The sequence below is a fragment of the Xenopus laevis genome, chromosome 1S, assembly GCF_017654675.1.
Source record: "Xenopus laevis strain J_2021 chromosome 1S, Xenopus_laevis_v10.1, whole genome shotgun sequence".
NCBI lineage: Eukaryota > Metazoa > Chordata > Amphibia > Anura > Pipidae > Xenopus > Xenopus laevis.
The window spans coordinates 160787912-160806375 of NC_054372.1; the positions used below are offsets into that span (position 1 = coordinate 160787912).

Below are 18464 nucleotides of genomic sequence, written 5' to 3' on the forward strand. Positions count from 1 at the left end.
ATTATTTGCACAAAATGGGAGGTTTCTGGATATTGAGTTTTTGTATAGGAGACCACATACTGTTGAATTGTTGTGCCATCTTACAAGGCACCCATGTCTGTACTGAAACCATTATAAAACAACAATAACTTTAAGCAGATTTAAATAACTAAGCGGCTAGGGTTTCATAGTGGAATGTGTAAATGTTTGCATCATTACATCTCTTAAATCCTGAGGATTTAGCAGCCTAGTGAGATTCCCAGCAGGGAAGCCATGCTGAACGTATTCATTAAGTCTTTCTGCACTAATCATCACTAAAGTGTTATTGCGGCCTCACAGTTCAGTAGTGACGTTTAATGCTCCCAGGGCTGATTCTGCCAGATGTACAAGTGTTCCGGCAGCAAAGATAAAAGGTGTGTTTGTTGTCCTCGTACACTTGTTAAAATAATTCCTCAGCGCTCCTTACAGAGATTTTTATTTAATAGGTTTCTGAGATAATGTTCTTATGGTAGAGTAAATCAACTATATACTCTTCTATTCGCATAGTACATGCTAATTTATTTGCTGTGTGTTTGCGACCTAATGTCAAAAGTAGAGGCCAGGGAGTTGTGTATGTGATAGCCTTTGTGCCTGTGTTGGTATTTAGGATTCTGAGTACATGTGGTAGCAGTGTCAAGGGAAACCTTTTTTTATTTTCAGTAATCTTGTTTTGCTATGGCTCTGTGATCCTTGTATATGTTTTTGTTCTGTTTTTTTATGTTAGCTGCTGTTCCCTGTAACATCTTTTTTAAAATCCCTTTTTAATCAGTTTACCGTTTATTGGGTAACCTGTAGATGCCTCACACTTTGAGCAGGTTTACACGCTGGGTAATGCAACCTGATTGACTTTTGCCACCACATCCCAACCCTTATTACAGTGCAGTTAGTCTGCATTTAGCAGAGCAAATTAAGTAAGAAGGCCAGAGGAGATTATTGGAAACTTCATAATGAAAGATGTATCGTATTGAATCTCAACCCTGCATTATTGTGTAAGTAATTCTCACCAAGCTAGTGACCCTTTTGCTTAGTCCTTATAAATCCATAACTGGCAATGCACATTAGATTAGCCGTGAAGGTAAAATCACCTAGAAACAGAATTTGTCTTGATGAGCAATGGGGCAGGCATAAGAAATAATGCAAAATACACTATTAATCTCAATCTCACAGGTAAAAGCTTATGAAGTTTTTGGAAATATAAGCACTGCGTATCTTGACAGCGCTATATAAATAAATGATGATGATGAAATATAAAGACATGCAAAGTACTTACTGTTTAAAAAAAAGTCTCAAGCAGAACATATTGCCATGATTCTTCCCTATATGCTTCAGAAACACTACTAAAGTTTATATAAACAAGCTGCTGTTTAGCCATGGGATCAGCAAACACATCAGATTTACAAGTGCAGGTCAACAGTCCCTATTTTTTTAAAAAAATCTCTATTTTATTTAAAACAAGATTTGATTTTGGGTAGTTCTTGACCTGAAAATGCTCAAGTGCTTATTTTCAGGCCAAGATCTACTTATGTCAAAAATAATAGATGCAAAACACTAACACTGCGATATGTAAACTATTTTCTAGAAACGATTTAATGATGGTGTGCCGCCAGCTTAACATGGAAGAATCTGTTGTGGAGATCATGCACCAGCTTGGGGCAGATGAAAGTGGGAAGATCTCTTTCCAAGACTTTACTCACTGCCGCATGCAGCTTGTGCGGGAAATACAGAAGGAGGAAGTGGATTTATCCGATGATTTATGCAAAAATAAAAAACTCAGGGGCAGAATCACCTCATGGCCAACTGGAAGCGAAAACAGCATAGGTTGGTGCTTCCATTGTATCCATGCCTAGTTTGCTTAGTCATTAGTTATGTGTTGTTATTAGTAACCTATATGCATGTATGTAAAGTGTTTTTATACAAGCGCAACTTATATATGCATCACTGTACAGTAGAATTATTAATTAATAGAACAAATATGGGTCATTACAGTAATAAATACAAATACAGCTATGGGATTGTTTATTCAGTGAATAGTGCTGCTCCAGCAGAATTCTGCACTGAAATCCATTTCTCAAAAGAGCAAACAGATTTTTTTATATTCAATTTTGAATCTGACATGGGGCTAGACATTTTGTCAATTTCCCAGCTGCCCCTGGTCATGTGACTTGTGCCTGCACTTTAGGAGAGAAATGCTTTCTGGCAGGCTGCTGTTTTTCCTTCTCAATGTAACTGAATGTGTCTCAGTGGGACATGGGTTTTTACTATTGAGTGTTGTTCTTAGATCTACCAGGCAGCTGTTTTCTTGTGTTAGGAACCTGTTATCTGGTTACCTTCCCATTGTTCTTTTGTTCGGCTGCTGGGGGGGGGGAAGGAAGGGGGGTGATATCACTCCAGCTTGCAGTACAGCAGTAAAGAGTGATTGAAGTTTATCAGAGCACAAGTCACATGACTTGGGGCAGCTGGGAAATTGACAATATGTCTAGTCCCATGTCAGATTTCAAAATTGAATATAAAAAAATCTATTTGCTCTTTTGAAAAATGGACTTCAGTGCAGAATTCTGCTGGAGCAGCACTATTAACTGATTCATTTTGAAAAAAATGTTTTTTGCCATGACAGTATCCCTTTAAATAATCCCTATGCCTCCAATAAGCTTTAGTTATAGCTTAGTTTGAATCATATACAAGGTACTGTTTTATTATTACAGAGAAAAAGAAAATCCTTTTTAAAAATGTGAATTATTCTCTACTTTTTTTTTTGTATTTTATTACCTACGACTTTTAATAAAAAGAGATTTAAAATAAAAATGTGAATTATTTGCTTAAAATGAAGTCTATGGGAGATGTCCTTCTAGTAATTTGTAGTTTTATGAATAACGGATTTCCAGATAACAGATCCTACACCTGTAAATACAAAGTATAGTTGCATTAAAGATTAAGAGCTAAGTATTAAAGATACAGGAGGAAGGCGGTCCCTGCCCTATAGAGTTTATAATCTAAGTATATTTTGTTTCTGATGTATACCGTGTAAGAAGGATGACAATTTTTAATTTGTATGCATTGCACAGCATAAATTACTAATATAACATAGGCCCAGGGAACATGCATTGACCAATGCACAGCAGTTAGGATAGGAGTAGTTCTCAAATTAATATTTACTAAAAGCCTTATCTCATGGAAATAAGACATTTTCTGTATGCAATCGACTAAAAAATGTGTACTTTTTTTTTAAGTAATCAAGTTACTTATCAGTAACCCCTTCTCAGCAATCTGACTCCGTTCATGCTGGAGTCATAATCAGATTTTGCTTGGCAGAATAAAACAGTTTTTGTGGAGTACTTCCTCTGCTTAGAATAAGTATTTGAGCTCTTTCAAAATAACAGACTATGGCACAAATCCTTCATAAAGAGAGACAGGATTTGTCAGTTGGTTATTTTGAGTAGCTCTAATACATAATCTAGACAAGAGAGCCCCCACTGACATAACTGTCAATCAAAATCGGACTCCTGCATGAAAAGAGATTGCTGAGAGGGTGGATAGTGAAAATTACTTTATTTCAGAAACAGAAATTATAAAATGATTAACTTTATAAAGTCTCTTATTGCCATACGATGAAGCTTATAATATTATTTTTTTCAATACCTCTCCTTTTAAATTACCCATTACCAAAAAAAAAGACATGTGAGTAGCCCTTTTAGTGAGGAGGTAATGACAACTAGGAGTAAACAGGTAAAAGAAAAAACATTCCGGAAGTGCTGCACAAACCTGCACACAGGCAGATTTGGGGAGATTCACAAGGAAACTTCAGACAACTTCAAAAAACTAATCACTCCGAGTGCCATCCCACCGGCGATTTACATTTTAACCGGCAAGGGAGGCAGTTCGGGGAGATTAGTCGCCCTGAAGAAGAGGAGATTTGTCGGTAAAAAAAGGCACTCTTTGTTTTCCCAGCTACTGTAATACATCACTTGCCCGTTTTAGAAATTGGAAATTAAAGCACAAAAGATAGAAATAATGCCAGAAATTCAGAACATCTGGTTACATTTTATACTGGAATGCATTCAGGGCATGTCTCTACTATAAGTGCATGCTGGCATCTGTTTTACCCATTTATCCGCTCAACCCTTTTGTCTGGCTGGATGAGAATTGAAGAAAATAGAAATTTCCAAATGTTGTCAGATTTGTATTGTGACAAATGTATCTGTGCCACACAAGGCCACTGACTTTCTTAAAGTGGAAGTTAGTATGTTTTAAAATGGCTTATTCTAAGCAGCTGTTCAATTAGACCTGTATAATTTTTGAATCCTATGTCTTCCTCTTCTGCCACTATCCAGATTTCAAATGGGGGTTGGTAACCATGGAGGCCAAAAAACGATTGCTCTGCGAAGCTATAATTGTATTGTGATTTTTTTCTTACTTTTCTTTCCATTTAGGCCCTTCACTATCCTTCTCCCAGACTCTTATTCACACAACATCCTGGTTGCTAGGGTGAAGTAGAGCTTGTAAAATTTTGAGCCTAAAAGGTTGCGTGTTGCTCATAACTGTGCCATAGCCTCAGACAAAGGATTTATGTGTTTGTTAATGCTGTCTAATCTGAATCACTTTTATATTCTGCTATGCAGGGGCCTTATCTGGAGCAAGGGAGAGCTGGGAATATGACTCTGGAGCACGGGATCTTCAGAGTCCTGATCCACAGAACCATTCAATCATGCAGAAATTTTTGGATTTTGGGAGCAAAGCTACAACTCAAGAAGCACTGCAAAGACTTCTTTCTCAGACCTCCAGTTCCAGCAATAACATGGGGGGGAGCTATCTAGAACTTGCCAACACAGTAAGTTTTGCTAGTTTATGCTGCAGTATCCGATTTATAATGACTTGTATCTAGGAGTTTGAGCTGTCTCACAGGTAATATATCAGGGTTTCATTATATTCCAATTTATCGTGGCTCAACAGTGTTGCTGTTGTTTTCCCCAACGGTGATTTGCATGTTAGCCTCTAGGAAACTATTTGGAGGAGATAATTCACCCACGTCAGAGGAGATTAATCTCAGGCTGATTAACTCATGTATCATCATTGCCCTTAGTGACTTCAGCCCACCTTGAAGTTTTAGTTTAGAAACCTTCACATCTGACTTCAAAGTTGTACCTGTTAATATTGAATAAGGATAATATTTAAATACAGCCACCACATTCAATGTTCAGTCATAAACAGGCTCTTTTTGTAAAAGGGCGTAAACAGAAAAAAAATTATTGTTTTGCTGTAATTGACTCTTGGGGGGTTATTTATCAAAACTGCAAATATATCTCACTATTTTTGGAAAGCCACTCAGACCAAATCAGCACTGACAATTCCCCCCCCCCCTCATTTATCATTAAATTTTACCAAAAAATTCTTGTGCGAGAAAAGTCTCTAAGATCGTAAAAAAAAAAAAAACAGCAACTTTTTTGAATTTGACTACCGAATACCATGACTTTTTCAGATTTGGGGCCCGAATACTGCATCTTTTTTGGAAACCCAGCGCAAATCACGATATCTTAGGGACATCTGCCATTGACTACATGAACTCGTCAGGTCTGAGTGGGAGAACTTTTTTATTTGGACTTTTAACACCATTGGAGTTTAAAGGGCATGTAAAGCCAAAAAATAAAATCCCATTTTTACTTTCTTTAATGAAAAAATGTATACCGTTTTTATAAGAAACCTGACTGTATGCAGTGAAATTCTCCATTCATTTACTGCTGTGGATAGAAATTGTCAGACGGTCCCTAAGTGCTGAGCAGGGAAACAATCATACTTATGAACAGCAGGGGGAGCCCCCGCCTTACTTACCAGCCATGCAGAACTCAAGCAGCTTTGTTTATGACGATCCCTAAGCAGCCCAGACCACACTGAGCATGTGCACTTAGTCTTAGTCTTGCAAAGATGTTTAACAAAGTTATAAGATGGTGACCCCCTGTAGCCAACTTTGAAAGCATCAATTATTTGTTTGATTAGGCTTGTGGTGCAGTAGGTTCATGTTTATATTTAGTATACAAAATACAGCATTTCTAGCCTTATTCTATTTTAGACTTTCCGTGCCCTTTAATAAATCATGAAAAATTCTTAAAGACAGAGACATATAGGATAAATAAAAAAATAACCCTATTATTATATATTATGAGTAATATACTGTATGGTGTTGCTTTTATATGGTACTAAATATTGATATTATCTTTAAAGATAGCCCCTTTATTGGAGCTCCCTATAGATGTTCTCTGGTCCCTGTCTGTGTTTCAAATGAGGGGGGACGTGTTCTAAGGGTCCCTGCCGGAAGCACAATAGGAGGGGGACAGCCAATCACAGCCTTGCAGTCACACAAGCATAGACAGGCTTCAGTTTCCTATCAGGTCCTGCTAACTACTGATTGATTGATCCTACAGTGCAGTGAGCTGAGAGCCGCCGGCTCCCCTGCACAGCCTGGGAATTCAGGGAGTGGGAAGGGAGGGAGGAATTATTAGGGTTCTTGCAGAAATATTCAATAAATCAGCCTGAAACACTACTTTATAAAGCACATTATATTGTATATCTAAGTGAGTACATTCTTATTTTTTACACAAAATGTCTCCTTTAAGAAAGCCTCTGGATCTGCCAACTATCATCAGTATATAATGGTTTAACTATATCTATATAACTATAGACATCCATTTTTTGGGTTGCTAAGGCAACACTGTCTGTTACCTTGTCTTAAATATATGAGGAAAGCAAACCCTCTACAAAAATGCTTTTTCCGTGTCAAGAGCTTGCACTGTCCTTTTGCCTGAGTTATTGTGCTGAACAGAGGTTTTCTGAACAGAGTGAATATTTTGACAAATACTGGATCTTGACATCATAGTTAAGCATTGATATGGACTATAAAATTCACACCTTTGGTTTGAACTACCAACTTTTGGAATAAATGTAAGTTGTGCAACATAGGAGCAGTCTATCGTCACTTTATTATTCAGCGTGCATAGCTTAGAAGAGGAATGGAATTCCATCAGGACCAGGGGATTTTACAGTGGGTGAACTACTTATTGCCTCTTTAACTTCATCCAATGTTATATTATGGTCGAGTTCTGATGCCGTTGTTACAAGGAGTGCTGGAATTGTAGTGGTATTCAGGAAGTTCACTATTCCCAGAGGCCATTGTTCCTTCTGGAAATCCTTCAAACCTTCATAATAAATGACCAACGTGTTCTGCTTTTTTAGCCTTGGTCGTTGTTGTGGTAGTGTCCTCTAACTGTACCTTAGTGGGATGTCTCACCTTCTTTTTATCTTCCTTATCAAACCAGCTGACATGTATTTATAGTTCCTTTAAGTTGTACTACTTAATTTAAATTCGGTTTATATCTCTCTGATGCTCGTTGGAGGATATTTCCATCTAAAGGTTCTTTATTCTAGTTTGCAGTGCATGAGAAGTTAATGGCAACACTTTATTTATGAACCATATTTAATATATACAGTATGGTAAACATTTTAGCACATTTTCCAGGTGAATGCTCGTACCAGTCATCCGGTGCTCACGCATACATAAGTATTCCATGTACCCTCATTATAATTCATCTGTTCTTTCCCCTTCTCCATTTCTTTATATGTTCTCAGCACCCGACTCTTCTGTCCCTGTGCTCAGCTCTACTCATCTCCATCCAATCTCACAGTTGTAGCGATAAAGTTAGGGCTAGTGTATCTGTTATAATGTGGGCTGTGCTGGTGAATGTGACTTTGATTGGTCAAGAGCAGGCAGGATTAGACAGGTTCTGCAGATTAGTGTTTGACAATATATATTCTGACATAGGAATTCACTGATCTGAGGGACATTTGGGGCCCATTTACTTAGCTCGAGTGAAGGAATAGAATAAAAAAAAAGTTCGAATTTCGAATGTTTTTTTGGCTACTTCGACCATCGAATGGGCTACTTAGACCTTCGACTACGACTTCGAATCGAACGATTCAAACCAAAAATCATTCGACTATTCGACCATTTGATAGTCGAAGTACTGTCTCTTTAAAAAAAAACTTCGACCCCCTAGTTCGCCACCTAAAACCTACCGAAGTCAATGTTAGCCTATGGGGAAGGTCCCCATAGGCTTTGCAATCTTTTTTGGTCAAAGAAAAATCATTTGATCGATGGATTAAAATCCTCGAACAAAGGATCGAACTATTTGCGGTAAATATTGAAGTCGAAGGATTTACATTCGGCAGTCGTATATCGAGGGTTAATTAACCCTCGATATTTGACCATAAGTAAATCTGCAAAAACACTGTATCCAAAGGGTGTGAGGGTCTCCAAAAATAAAGAGGCAAATATAAAAAGTAGAAAAATTTATTAGGACATGGAGACCTAAGTAAAATCTGCCCCTTAATATCTGTGAGACTTGAAAAGCTATGGGGATATGGCAATTCTGCACTTAGTACGTATGGAATTTAATGGGATTATTTTGTTCTCTTTAAATAAAATAGTAGTTAGAAAGTTGAAATGTTGCTGTCCTGTTGATACAATATCCTGTAGCAGGCTCATGGCCAGATTTCAGGAGCATTTGACTGTGTCCTAAAAGACAGAAGTTGTTTCTATTCCTATTATTTTATACAACACACAGGAGCCCAGCTTTCTAAAGCTCATCGGGCATTAATTTCAAGTTACCGTAGCTCCCATAATATGCCAAATTAAAAACAAAGCATTGGGTCCTAGAAATGGCACAATGCACCAATGCCAGGACCTCTTCTTGCATTTTCTAAATTGCAACAGGACCTCTTCTTGCATTTCTAAATTGTATATAGAGTTTTTTGTCTTCCCCAATAAATGCAAACTAACACTTCCACACAAAGCATACCATTTGATGAGTGACATGCCCACTCATTTCACTAAAGCCATGCCAGGCTTTGTATGGGGTCCATTTGGCCAGCCTTTTGTTGTATGTAGATTAGCCATATTATCCATTTAAAACTCAATGACATATAAACATATTCATTGCTCATTTTACCTTGCATATCCCATTTCTGTTACTCATGGCATATAGATCCTGGTCTTACTGACTCTTTATTGTTTTTTACCAAAGTTATATTACAAGTTTAAAAAATACAGTTTTAATTAGCTTAATGATTTCTTCTGCCCTTCTGTTAGTGTGAAAATAACCCAAGGAGCTTTACATTTTATGGTTAGTAAAACCCACTATGGATGTGTAAATCATACTAATCTTTCTTTTAATTACCAGACTAATGAATATTACATTGTGTGGCACCTTGTGTGCAGACCCAATTTTGGCATTGCCGTTGAGGTTTAGATTTATATTCTGCTGCAATGCAGCTGGTTTTGGAAGCCTGCCTAGTACCAATATTAATAAGACATTTGTATTATTATCCTGTATCCAATTTCCAATCACATTGAGCTCTGAAAGGCCCAGGAAAGGCCCAGACGCAGCATAATGAGAAAATATAATTTTGTGATGTCCAGACCTTTGTACTTTTAATTAATCTATTGGGATGGATGCACTGGCACGGAGATCTGACAAATATATTCATAAAAAATTTGGATCTCATAATTTAGGGGCGACTAGAGTTTAGAATTGTTTTTTAAACATTATTGATCCTTTATTTTTCTTGAAGACAATTTAAGAGTGGTTTACTGTATGGCTGGAGCACATATTTTGGAATTTCTGGCACATGCTGCTATACCAATTTTCATATTCAAATAGCCAGGCATGCAGCGTTAACCAACTTAAAAAATCTATTTCTGCTTCTGTATAGATTCTTGAAAAACATCTGATTCCTTGAAAGCTCTAAAAAAAATTTTTTTCTGATTTATGTGCACAGATATACAGTAGCCCTTCTTCAAAAATGCCCCTTGTTGTTCTGTTATTGCTTTTCCCCCTTTAGCTCTTATGCCTGTGGTGCTGTGTATTCTGCATACATTTGTTCCACAATAGTTTACAACCACATTCAAAGGTACCACTAGGCGGGTGCTCAGTAATGTCACCACACATGGGTCAGCCAAGAAACCTGGGAACACAGGGTGTTCCTATTCTACTCTGAGGCCAGTTTTAGTTGCAGTTTAAAACTGGTTCTTTAGTTATATAATTTTAGGAATTCGGCTCAGTATCTGGTACATCACAATCATCTGTGATCTGTGACAATCATGTAATTATTGAAAATGATGATGCTGATTGAAGGATGATTACATATTACATGACCTTTGTGTAAAGATAAACAGTATTTCGTGAAATGTGTCTGTATAAATGCATGACAGACTAGAAAGACAGTAGCATTAGAGAACAATGAGAAAGGGAGGCTGGCACACCTACAGTTTATACCACCAGTCCCTTCAGATTACTGTTGTTAGACAAGCCTTCCATGATACAAGACATGTAGTTAATGTAAGTGCTGAGCACAGCAAAACTTGGGATCCATTTATCTTGGGTGGCAGGTGGGCAGACGGCCAGATCAGCATGCTGCCTCTGTGCCACACATTTGTTTTGGAAATATATTGTCTATAATTTGGTCCTGACTAGAGATATACTCTTTGTGTTTCCGTGAATGGTCATAAGGGGGAGTTCTCAGACTGATTAATGAACCAACTGTTTCTCCAGTACCACACAGACCTCGTTAGTGTTTGCGTTCCCCGAGGAGTCTGAGAACATGGTGCCAGACAAGGTCTCCGAAGACACAGCAAACCATGATACAGATGTCTGCTGTCTAAATGTGTGTCAGGAACTGTTTGTGCAGAACAAAAAGGTCTTCGTCAGTTTCCATGGCTGTTAAAAGAGTGTTAAATTTCAAACATTACAGCGGTTACAATAATGTTATTTTCCCCCCTGAAATACTGGAGTGAAATGTACTGTAGCTTATCCCAGCCACAATGGGAATATGTTCCTTGATTCTATGGTTTGGAATTCACATATGCTGGATGCAAAACCTTGCAGCAGGGCGGCAATTTGCTAATTTGTACAAATCACTTTCCATTGTGAGTAGCTGCGAGCACAACTGTGCTCATACCCATACTGGATATCAAAATGGGCATTACCTCAAATGCCCCCTATGGTGAATTACAATTTGATAATTGCTAGTAGCAGTTTCTAAGCAAGTCACTGTTTGGGGGGGAGCAGTGGTATTCCAATAAACAGTCTTTATTGTGGGGATGCACCTTTTTAAACCAAATATGAGTGCCTAGACAAACTGAATCTGAACCTATAAATTGATAGGTTTGCTAATTTTCATATACAAAGTCAGATTCCGTTCATATTCTTTGTGGATAATTCAATATTCATACAATTTAAAAAAATGCTTTGGTGCATCCCTACTTTTACTGCTTCATCAAGTCCATGGTTCAACTTAAACAGATAATTTCCAGCATAGCAGTAATCTTTCACTTTGATGGTGGACTTTAAATATTTACTGAGTAAGATGCCTATAGAGTAATTCTCCATGAAACTCAAAGTGAAAACAGATTTAGCTGTAAATAGCAGGATTGTATATTTACTGTTGTACTTCTCTTTTAGCAGTTTTAAAAAATAATGCATAATGATCATCATGACTGGACAACTTCTTTTGTATATTTTTATTTTAAAGCATATAAACTGTGATCCGTGCTACAAATTTTTTTTTTTTGGTGTTGCCGTAGGAAGAAATGTAGAAGGGCCATCAAAATCCAGTGGGATTCATAGGCAGAGATATCATGTTTTCAAAAATGGATTTCCATGGCTCGTTTTTCGTGATATAATAAAAGCTTCTTTATTTAATGTTATATTATTTGCATGTCAGCCTTGACACAGTGCACATTATCGTTACTACTGACCGGTTTCGTAGCTCACGGTACTTCCTCAGGCATGCAAATAATATAACATTAAATAAAGAAGCTTTTATTATATCACGAAAAACTAGCCATGGAAATCCATTTTTGAAAGTTGTGAGGACGCTCTGTTGCCAGGGAGCTGGATTTTGGACACATGATGGTCGGGAGCCATTTGGGGAGCTTCACACTGGTGAGAGAAGTGTTTTAGAGATATCATGTTATTGGTAACGGTTTGTGACTGGGCATCTATCTGAATGTAGCACAGAGTCTGGAAATTCCGCAGCATGCTTTTTATTCGTGGTGTCTTTACTTACATAATGATTTAAAGGTCAAAGCATACCGTAACTCCAATTACCTTGACAGTGCTTTTAATGCAGGGGACATGCCATGGATTGAATACCTTAAAAAAACAAAGCTGTGCTTTATTTATATTCAGTAACTGACTAGATTATTGGCAGGGATTAGCTATGTATTTTATAGCAAACAGAAGTAAGTGCTAATGAGTGAAAGCCCTCACTTATAAACTATATTGATCAGTGTCTGTATGTAATTTGTATGTTTGATGAGGTGTGTCCACATACTTAACTCTTTTTCTACAAAGCTAGCAGGGTTCGGAGCACAGATGGATTTCGTACAAGAACTGAAATGTAATTTGAGGCAGTGACAAAACCACCTAACATTCTCCTCTGACCATCCTTACAGTTTTGGCTGCCTGCTTGGGGCCAGGTGAACAATTTCTGACTTGCTTTGCCCTTACTTGCCAGGGCAAAGCTTTCCCATAATGAAGTTCTGTGTTGTGAGAATGGTTTGCCAGAGCTTGTACTGATTTTCCATAATTGATTCATGGGATTGCTTTGCAGCCTTATAATAATAATACAAATGCAACTTTCACCTGTTAATGGTTTTTTTTTGGAATGCTATGCCCACATTGAGGTGGGAAATTTTGGGCTCACCTGGTTATTTGACTCTATTTGATCCAACTTTTGGATCAGAGTTGCTGCTGTGCTGGAGATCAGATCGAGGACCACATCAACGCAAAAAAAACAAACCTGTATCCGTCAAAAATGACATCCTGCTGATTTTCAGCTAGATAGGGGTTGTGTGAGCCTCACAGAGGGCCCCTTACTCAGGCAATTCTGCTGAATTGGTCTGAAGGGCCCCAATGTATATGTGCATGATAATAAATAAATAGCATTTAATAGAGATTGATGTGTAGGATTATCCCTCAGACCTTCTGTATTTTTGTGGAAAACGGTCAACCTGCTTTCTGTTGCTGTACTTTCCTTGTTTGTTCTTTTCAATGATTCCTCATGGTACAGTTTGCTTGTTTGTCTTTTCCGGTTCACATACCGGCTGACAATCCTATGATCTGCTGCAAAAAAGAATAGCTGTGGGACAATCTCTGATATTGTTATAGTATTATAGGTTGAATTTCAAGCAGCTGTGAATTTATACAGCAGCTTTGTGCAACGTCAGCTAAAAAAATATATATATATAAATATATACCTACATATAAATATATACATACAGTATATATAGTTTTGCTAATGCACTCCATATTATTGGAATTGTTTACAGTAGAAACCCGGTTTTACATTACCTTATTTTACGGTTTCCCGAGTTTTATGTTGTTTTTCCATGGTCTATTCATGTTCTGATGCATTTCAATAGGATTATTTGCCGGGTTTTAAGTTTTGTTTTCCTGGATTTTACGTCACTTTATCACCCTTATCCCTTGCTAATTGCTTTATTTTTTTAAGCAAAACCCCTTTTACTTTTAGATTTTAGACTTTTGAAACTTCTGACTAGCTGCACACTGCAAAAAGCACTAAGGGACTGGGTCACAAGAGAAGGCAGGCAGTGCTGAAGGGGAAGTAAGGGACCAGGGCAAAAGACTATGAGCATTAAAGGGAAGCAGCAGCTGTGCTTGAGAAGAAGGTAGGGGCAGGCAGGATACAAGAGTCTGGAGAGGTAATCTTTGCTGGAGGAGAAAGGGGACATGACTCTAGTAGCAAAGGAAAGCAGGAGCTGTGTAGGATGGGGTGAAAGCAGTCCAGAAGGCAAACATTGCTGAAGAAGGAGTAGGGGACCAGGGCACAGAACTGCAAGCAGCAAAGGGAAGCAACAGTCGTGTTGGAGAAAGTGGGGAAAATGCTCAAAACTGTGGTGTGTCTACACTTTCCTGCTGAAGAATGTAAAATAACTTATTAAAGTAATTCCTGCACATTATGGGGGTTATTTATCAAAGTCCGATTTTATCTCAACATTTTCTGCTGCAAACTCGATCAAATCCGCTCGGGTTTTTTACACTTATTTATTATTACATTTTCCCGGGAAAAAAATCAGATTTTCATGATTTTTTCGGATTTTTCACGCGAAAACTCTGATTTCTTATGTTTTTTGCCCAAAAACTCTGAAGACTTTGGGGTATTGCACGAAACCCAGCACAGAATCATTGGGACTTCTCCCACTGACTTATATGCAACCTCGACAGGTCTAAGATACCAGATTTTCTGATTCAGACTTTTCCATCCTCTGGGTTTAATAAATTCTGAAAAATTTGTGATTTCAGTCCAATTTTATGAAAAAAAGTCATGAATTTTTCGTGATTTTTACATTCGTGGTTTAGTAAATAACCCCCTATGTGTCCTTAAAGGAGAAGGAAAGTCTTTTTGCACTTGTGGGTGCAGCTGGGAAATTGACAATATGTCTAGCCCCATGTCAGATTTCAAAATTGAATATAATAAAGAATTTTTTTCCCATGACAGTATCCCTTTAAACCCTAATTGCTGGGCAAGGGTAATGATAAGACAGGCTGCAAATAGTTTGCTTGCAGGGATTAGTTAAAGGGGTTGTTCACCTTTCAAACACTTTTTCAAACACAGTTCTGTTGTTTTCAGATTGTTCACCATAAGCAAAGACTTTTTTCAATTGTTTTCGATCTTTTATTTTTTACCGGTTTCCCAAAATTTAAGTTTAAAGTTTAGTGTTCCTATGTCTCGTGTTTCAGTCTGGCAGCTCAGTGATCCAGGAGCATCTGAACTGTTACACTTTGCTACATTTACTTAATGCAATTAGTTTAGATACATTTCTCAGCAGTATCCATGGAATATTATCAACTATTGTATCAATTCTAACAGCTGCCTTTAATGAAACTCAGGGATAACAAATGTATCAACTAAATATATCAATTCAGAACAGTTAAAGAGTCAACGCCCCCATTCCCCCAGAGCTGCTATAGAAGTTGAAAAATTCAACTTTAAACTTAAATATTAGAAAAACGGTCACATAGAAAATAGAATGTAACTGTGAGGGTTACTCACCCTGGTGGCCTAGTGGGCAGGGACGCCCGCCACTCCGGTCTTCTTCCTCTGATGCGCTGGTTTCTTAGTGCGTGTGCGGCGCTCCTCTGCTATAGATATAGGCGCATTGGTGCTGGCGTAATGACGTCAGCGTGCAATGGCGCCAAATTCAAACAATTTAAAGGGGACTTGGGATCTTTTTCATTCCCTGTTATAGGTTTTTTTTCCTAGTGAGTCCCTGGTGCCTTTGTGCTGTTTAAGCTTCAGTTTTCTGATATCTGACTACCTTTTGTGACCCCTGCCTGTTTGTGACGATCCTGACTTCTGAAATCCTGACCCTGCCTGGTAACCGACTTTGCTGTATCTACGCCTCGTACTGTGACTTTCTGCCCAAAAGACTTTGCTTTACGTTCGTGCCCCGTTGCTTGTCCAAAACCCTTAGCTTGGCACCTCTCTTATTAAGACCTGGCGGCATCCGATTAGCCGAGGGCTCCTCCCGAGGTGAAAGGTGGCTGATAAAGGCAGAAGCTAGAGCAGTGAACAGGGTGCTTAGCATTGGTTCTGGATTTAGGGTGCCGACCATGACAGTATCTGGAAAAGGTCTTTATATCTGGTGAACTATCTGAAACCAACTGAACTGAAAAAAGTGTTTGAAGGGGAATAACCCCTTAAAAAGGGAATATTGGTGTGTTAGCAAGCACTCTTAAATAATTTCTCATTTTGTGCTGACTTGTGTTAAAGAATTGGGCTGCGTTGTAAGAGCAATTGGGTACACTACAGAACTGGACTTACAGATTATACATTGTGTGTGGTCAGTTGCTCAGTTTGGATGACCCTATTGCAGCACTGTGTATATGCTGAACTGCAGGTTTCACTTTTAGAACATTCTGTTCATATAACCAAGACATTGTGGGCTGGACCGATATGAAAATGTTCCAGTGAACATTAATAGAAAAAATAATTACAGTAGTTATAGCCCTTTTTTATATATAGGCAACATTTACCCTTTTACAAGTGTGCATAAAAATGAGAAAGATTTTTGCAGAATTAAGCATTGCTTAAATTGTATATAAGCTCTATTAAGCAGGGCACTCCTCTTTGTCTCTTGTATCAGTAGTATTTTGTATGAAATCTGTATGTTCTGTGTATACACCCATCTATTCTACATTGCTGCAGAGTATGTTAGAGAATACATGTTAATAATAATACTGCTAATAATTATAATAAGCAATAAATAATGTACAAATGTAGTAAAGGTTGCCAAATACACAAAAATCCACTCGTTTAGCGAGGTCATCCAACGGTTGATTCACAACACTGAGAATGCAGGCGTTCAGAGCGAGGACCACATGAAATGAATGGGATTTTTAAAACTGGGGAAATTGAGGCAATACGTCGGAAGGCCCCATACATGGGCCAATAAACTGCCTACCAAGTCAGCTGCATTTATTGACCCATGCATGGCCACCTTAAGGCAAAACGACTATACTATTAATCTGCTATTCAAGGCCTTTCAGCCTTGTATGATGAATAAATGTCTAGATCTGCTTGGCAGCCAGTACTGGATTGTGTACAGCCAGCTGAACATATGTAAAAGATGAATAAGAATGGCCTGTAGCATACCTTTTTGCGTACATTTTGCAATATCATTATCGAAGGGTCAAAAGAAATCCTAATTCCACACAAAAGTACATTATAGTGGGCTCCAGTGCTCCAATGCTTTTCGTAATTGCTTGTAAGGTTACTGTCTCATATAAGCAATGTTTTTAATGCATGCGTAACATTGTGTGGCTATATGGAACTGCAGAGTCATAGCTTTATTAAGTGTTCTATTGATTGTAAGAACTGGTCACTTTTGCAGATTGATGCAGGTTTTCTCTGCAGTAATTTGGCCCTTTTGAAACCAAAGGTGAACAACAACAAGGTTACACATTTACCACAAGGTTGGTATTTGTTTGCAGTGTGGCTTGTAAGAAAAACCATTGTTTAGTAAAGTCTGATTTTCTTTTCTCTTTGCTTGTTCAGTGCTTTCATTTCAGTACAAAGATTGCTTACCGTATATTCCTATGTTACATAGACATTTTCTAATAATACCAGTCCATGTTAGGACATGGAAGAAGGTCCTGTAATTTCTTTACTACTTCTTGTATACTTTATCACTTAGCTAAAATGTAAGGTGGTATGGACATGCTCCTTACAATTCTAAGTGTTAGTATGTCTAAAATCCAACCCCCAGCAATGGTATTCCTAAAACCTTCTGCTACCACCCAGACTCAGCAGCATCTTCCTGTGGCTTTGCCAACCTTACTGCTTAGTTGTTGGGATTTCAAGACCCTCCATTACACTGGACTGAGGGTGCAAATCAATGCACTCATATGTTGGATTACAGCTGATTGCACCCAGACTTGCTATGACTAGAATGTAGATTTCAGGGTCCTGACAATGAAGAGATACTCTATAGTAGGACTTATTCATGGCTGTACTTGTCCTGTGCGGTGCCCTATTCCATTGTGCATTTATTGTACCCAGCAATGCATTGTTATCAGAACTTGGATTTTATAGACAGAAGGATAATTTTACTTTATTTTTTGGTTTATTTAAGCCTGTCACGCTGTATACTAATATTATGGGTAGCACAAGTAAATGAGAGATGATGTGCTATAAGAAATATCTGTTCAGGACCTGTGTGTGTATGGGAAATACATGCCCGCACATATATCTCTCTGTCTGAAGTCTGTCATTAACATAGGTCACTCTGTGTACAAGTAATATTGATTTGCAGGCAAGAAATGGTGGATCCCTATTAAATTTCCCAACCCTTGAGCTAGGCTACCTAAGTCACTTGTAGCTGAAGCACCTGAAGCCCATTCTTGGACTGCATTTAGCACGGTATCTCCTGTACAAAACACTGTGGCCTATTTTAAACCCACTCATTCAGTTGCTAGACACTGCAATAGCTCTAATGCACAGTGTGACTTACCAGCATGTAAATTGTGTAAAATAAACAAAAGAACAGTTCGAACACGTCTGCAACACAAAGAGGTGTTGTGTTTGTGACTGTGATGTATGGCCCCTCTATTTGCTTTAATGATATTTTTTTGCTTTCAATGCCATATTTTCAAGCAATTACTGCCTGAGGATCCACTCAATTATCATTAGGACAAGAAAAAGGTTAATCACTGGGTGTGTCAATTTTTTGGTACCCGTGGCTGATTATAACTTCTGTTCTCAAAGTGATAGTCTATTGAGCTGTCCACTGCCATCTTCTCTTATCAGAGGAAACTCTTATAAAATACAAACTTTTACTCTACTTGCAGATGCACTATTCAGAGCACTAGCCTGGACAA

At 38.1% G+C, this 18464-nt stretch overlaps 1 protein-coding gene across 2 annotated transcripts in view; it reads left to right on the top strand.

Annotated features, from left to right (window-relative positions):
- The window catches only part of mcc.S (mutated in colorectal cancers S homeolog), a 173690-nt gene that overhangs the window by 18199 nt on the left and 137027 nt on the right, over nucleotides 1-18464 (top strand). Inside the window, exons 2-3 of one of the 2 annotated variants that reach the window (XM_018244312.2) lie at nucleotides 1598-1836; nucleotides 4635-4843. In XM_018244312.2, the coding sequence (XP_018099801.1) occupies nucleotides 1598-1836; nucleotides 4635-4843 (448 nt within the window). The remainder of the gene's footprint in view (nucleotides 1-1597; nucleotides 1837-4634; nucleotides 4844-18464) is intronic. The other variant, XM_018244313.2, reaches the window with a different exon arrangement.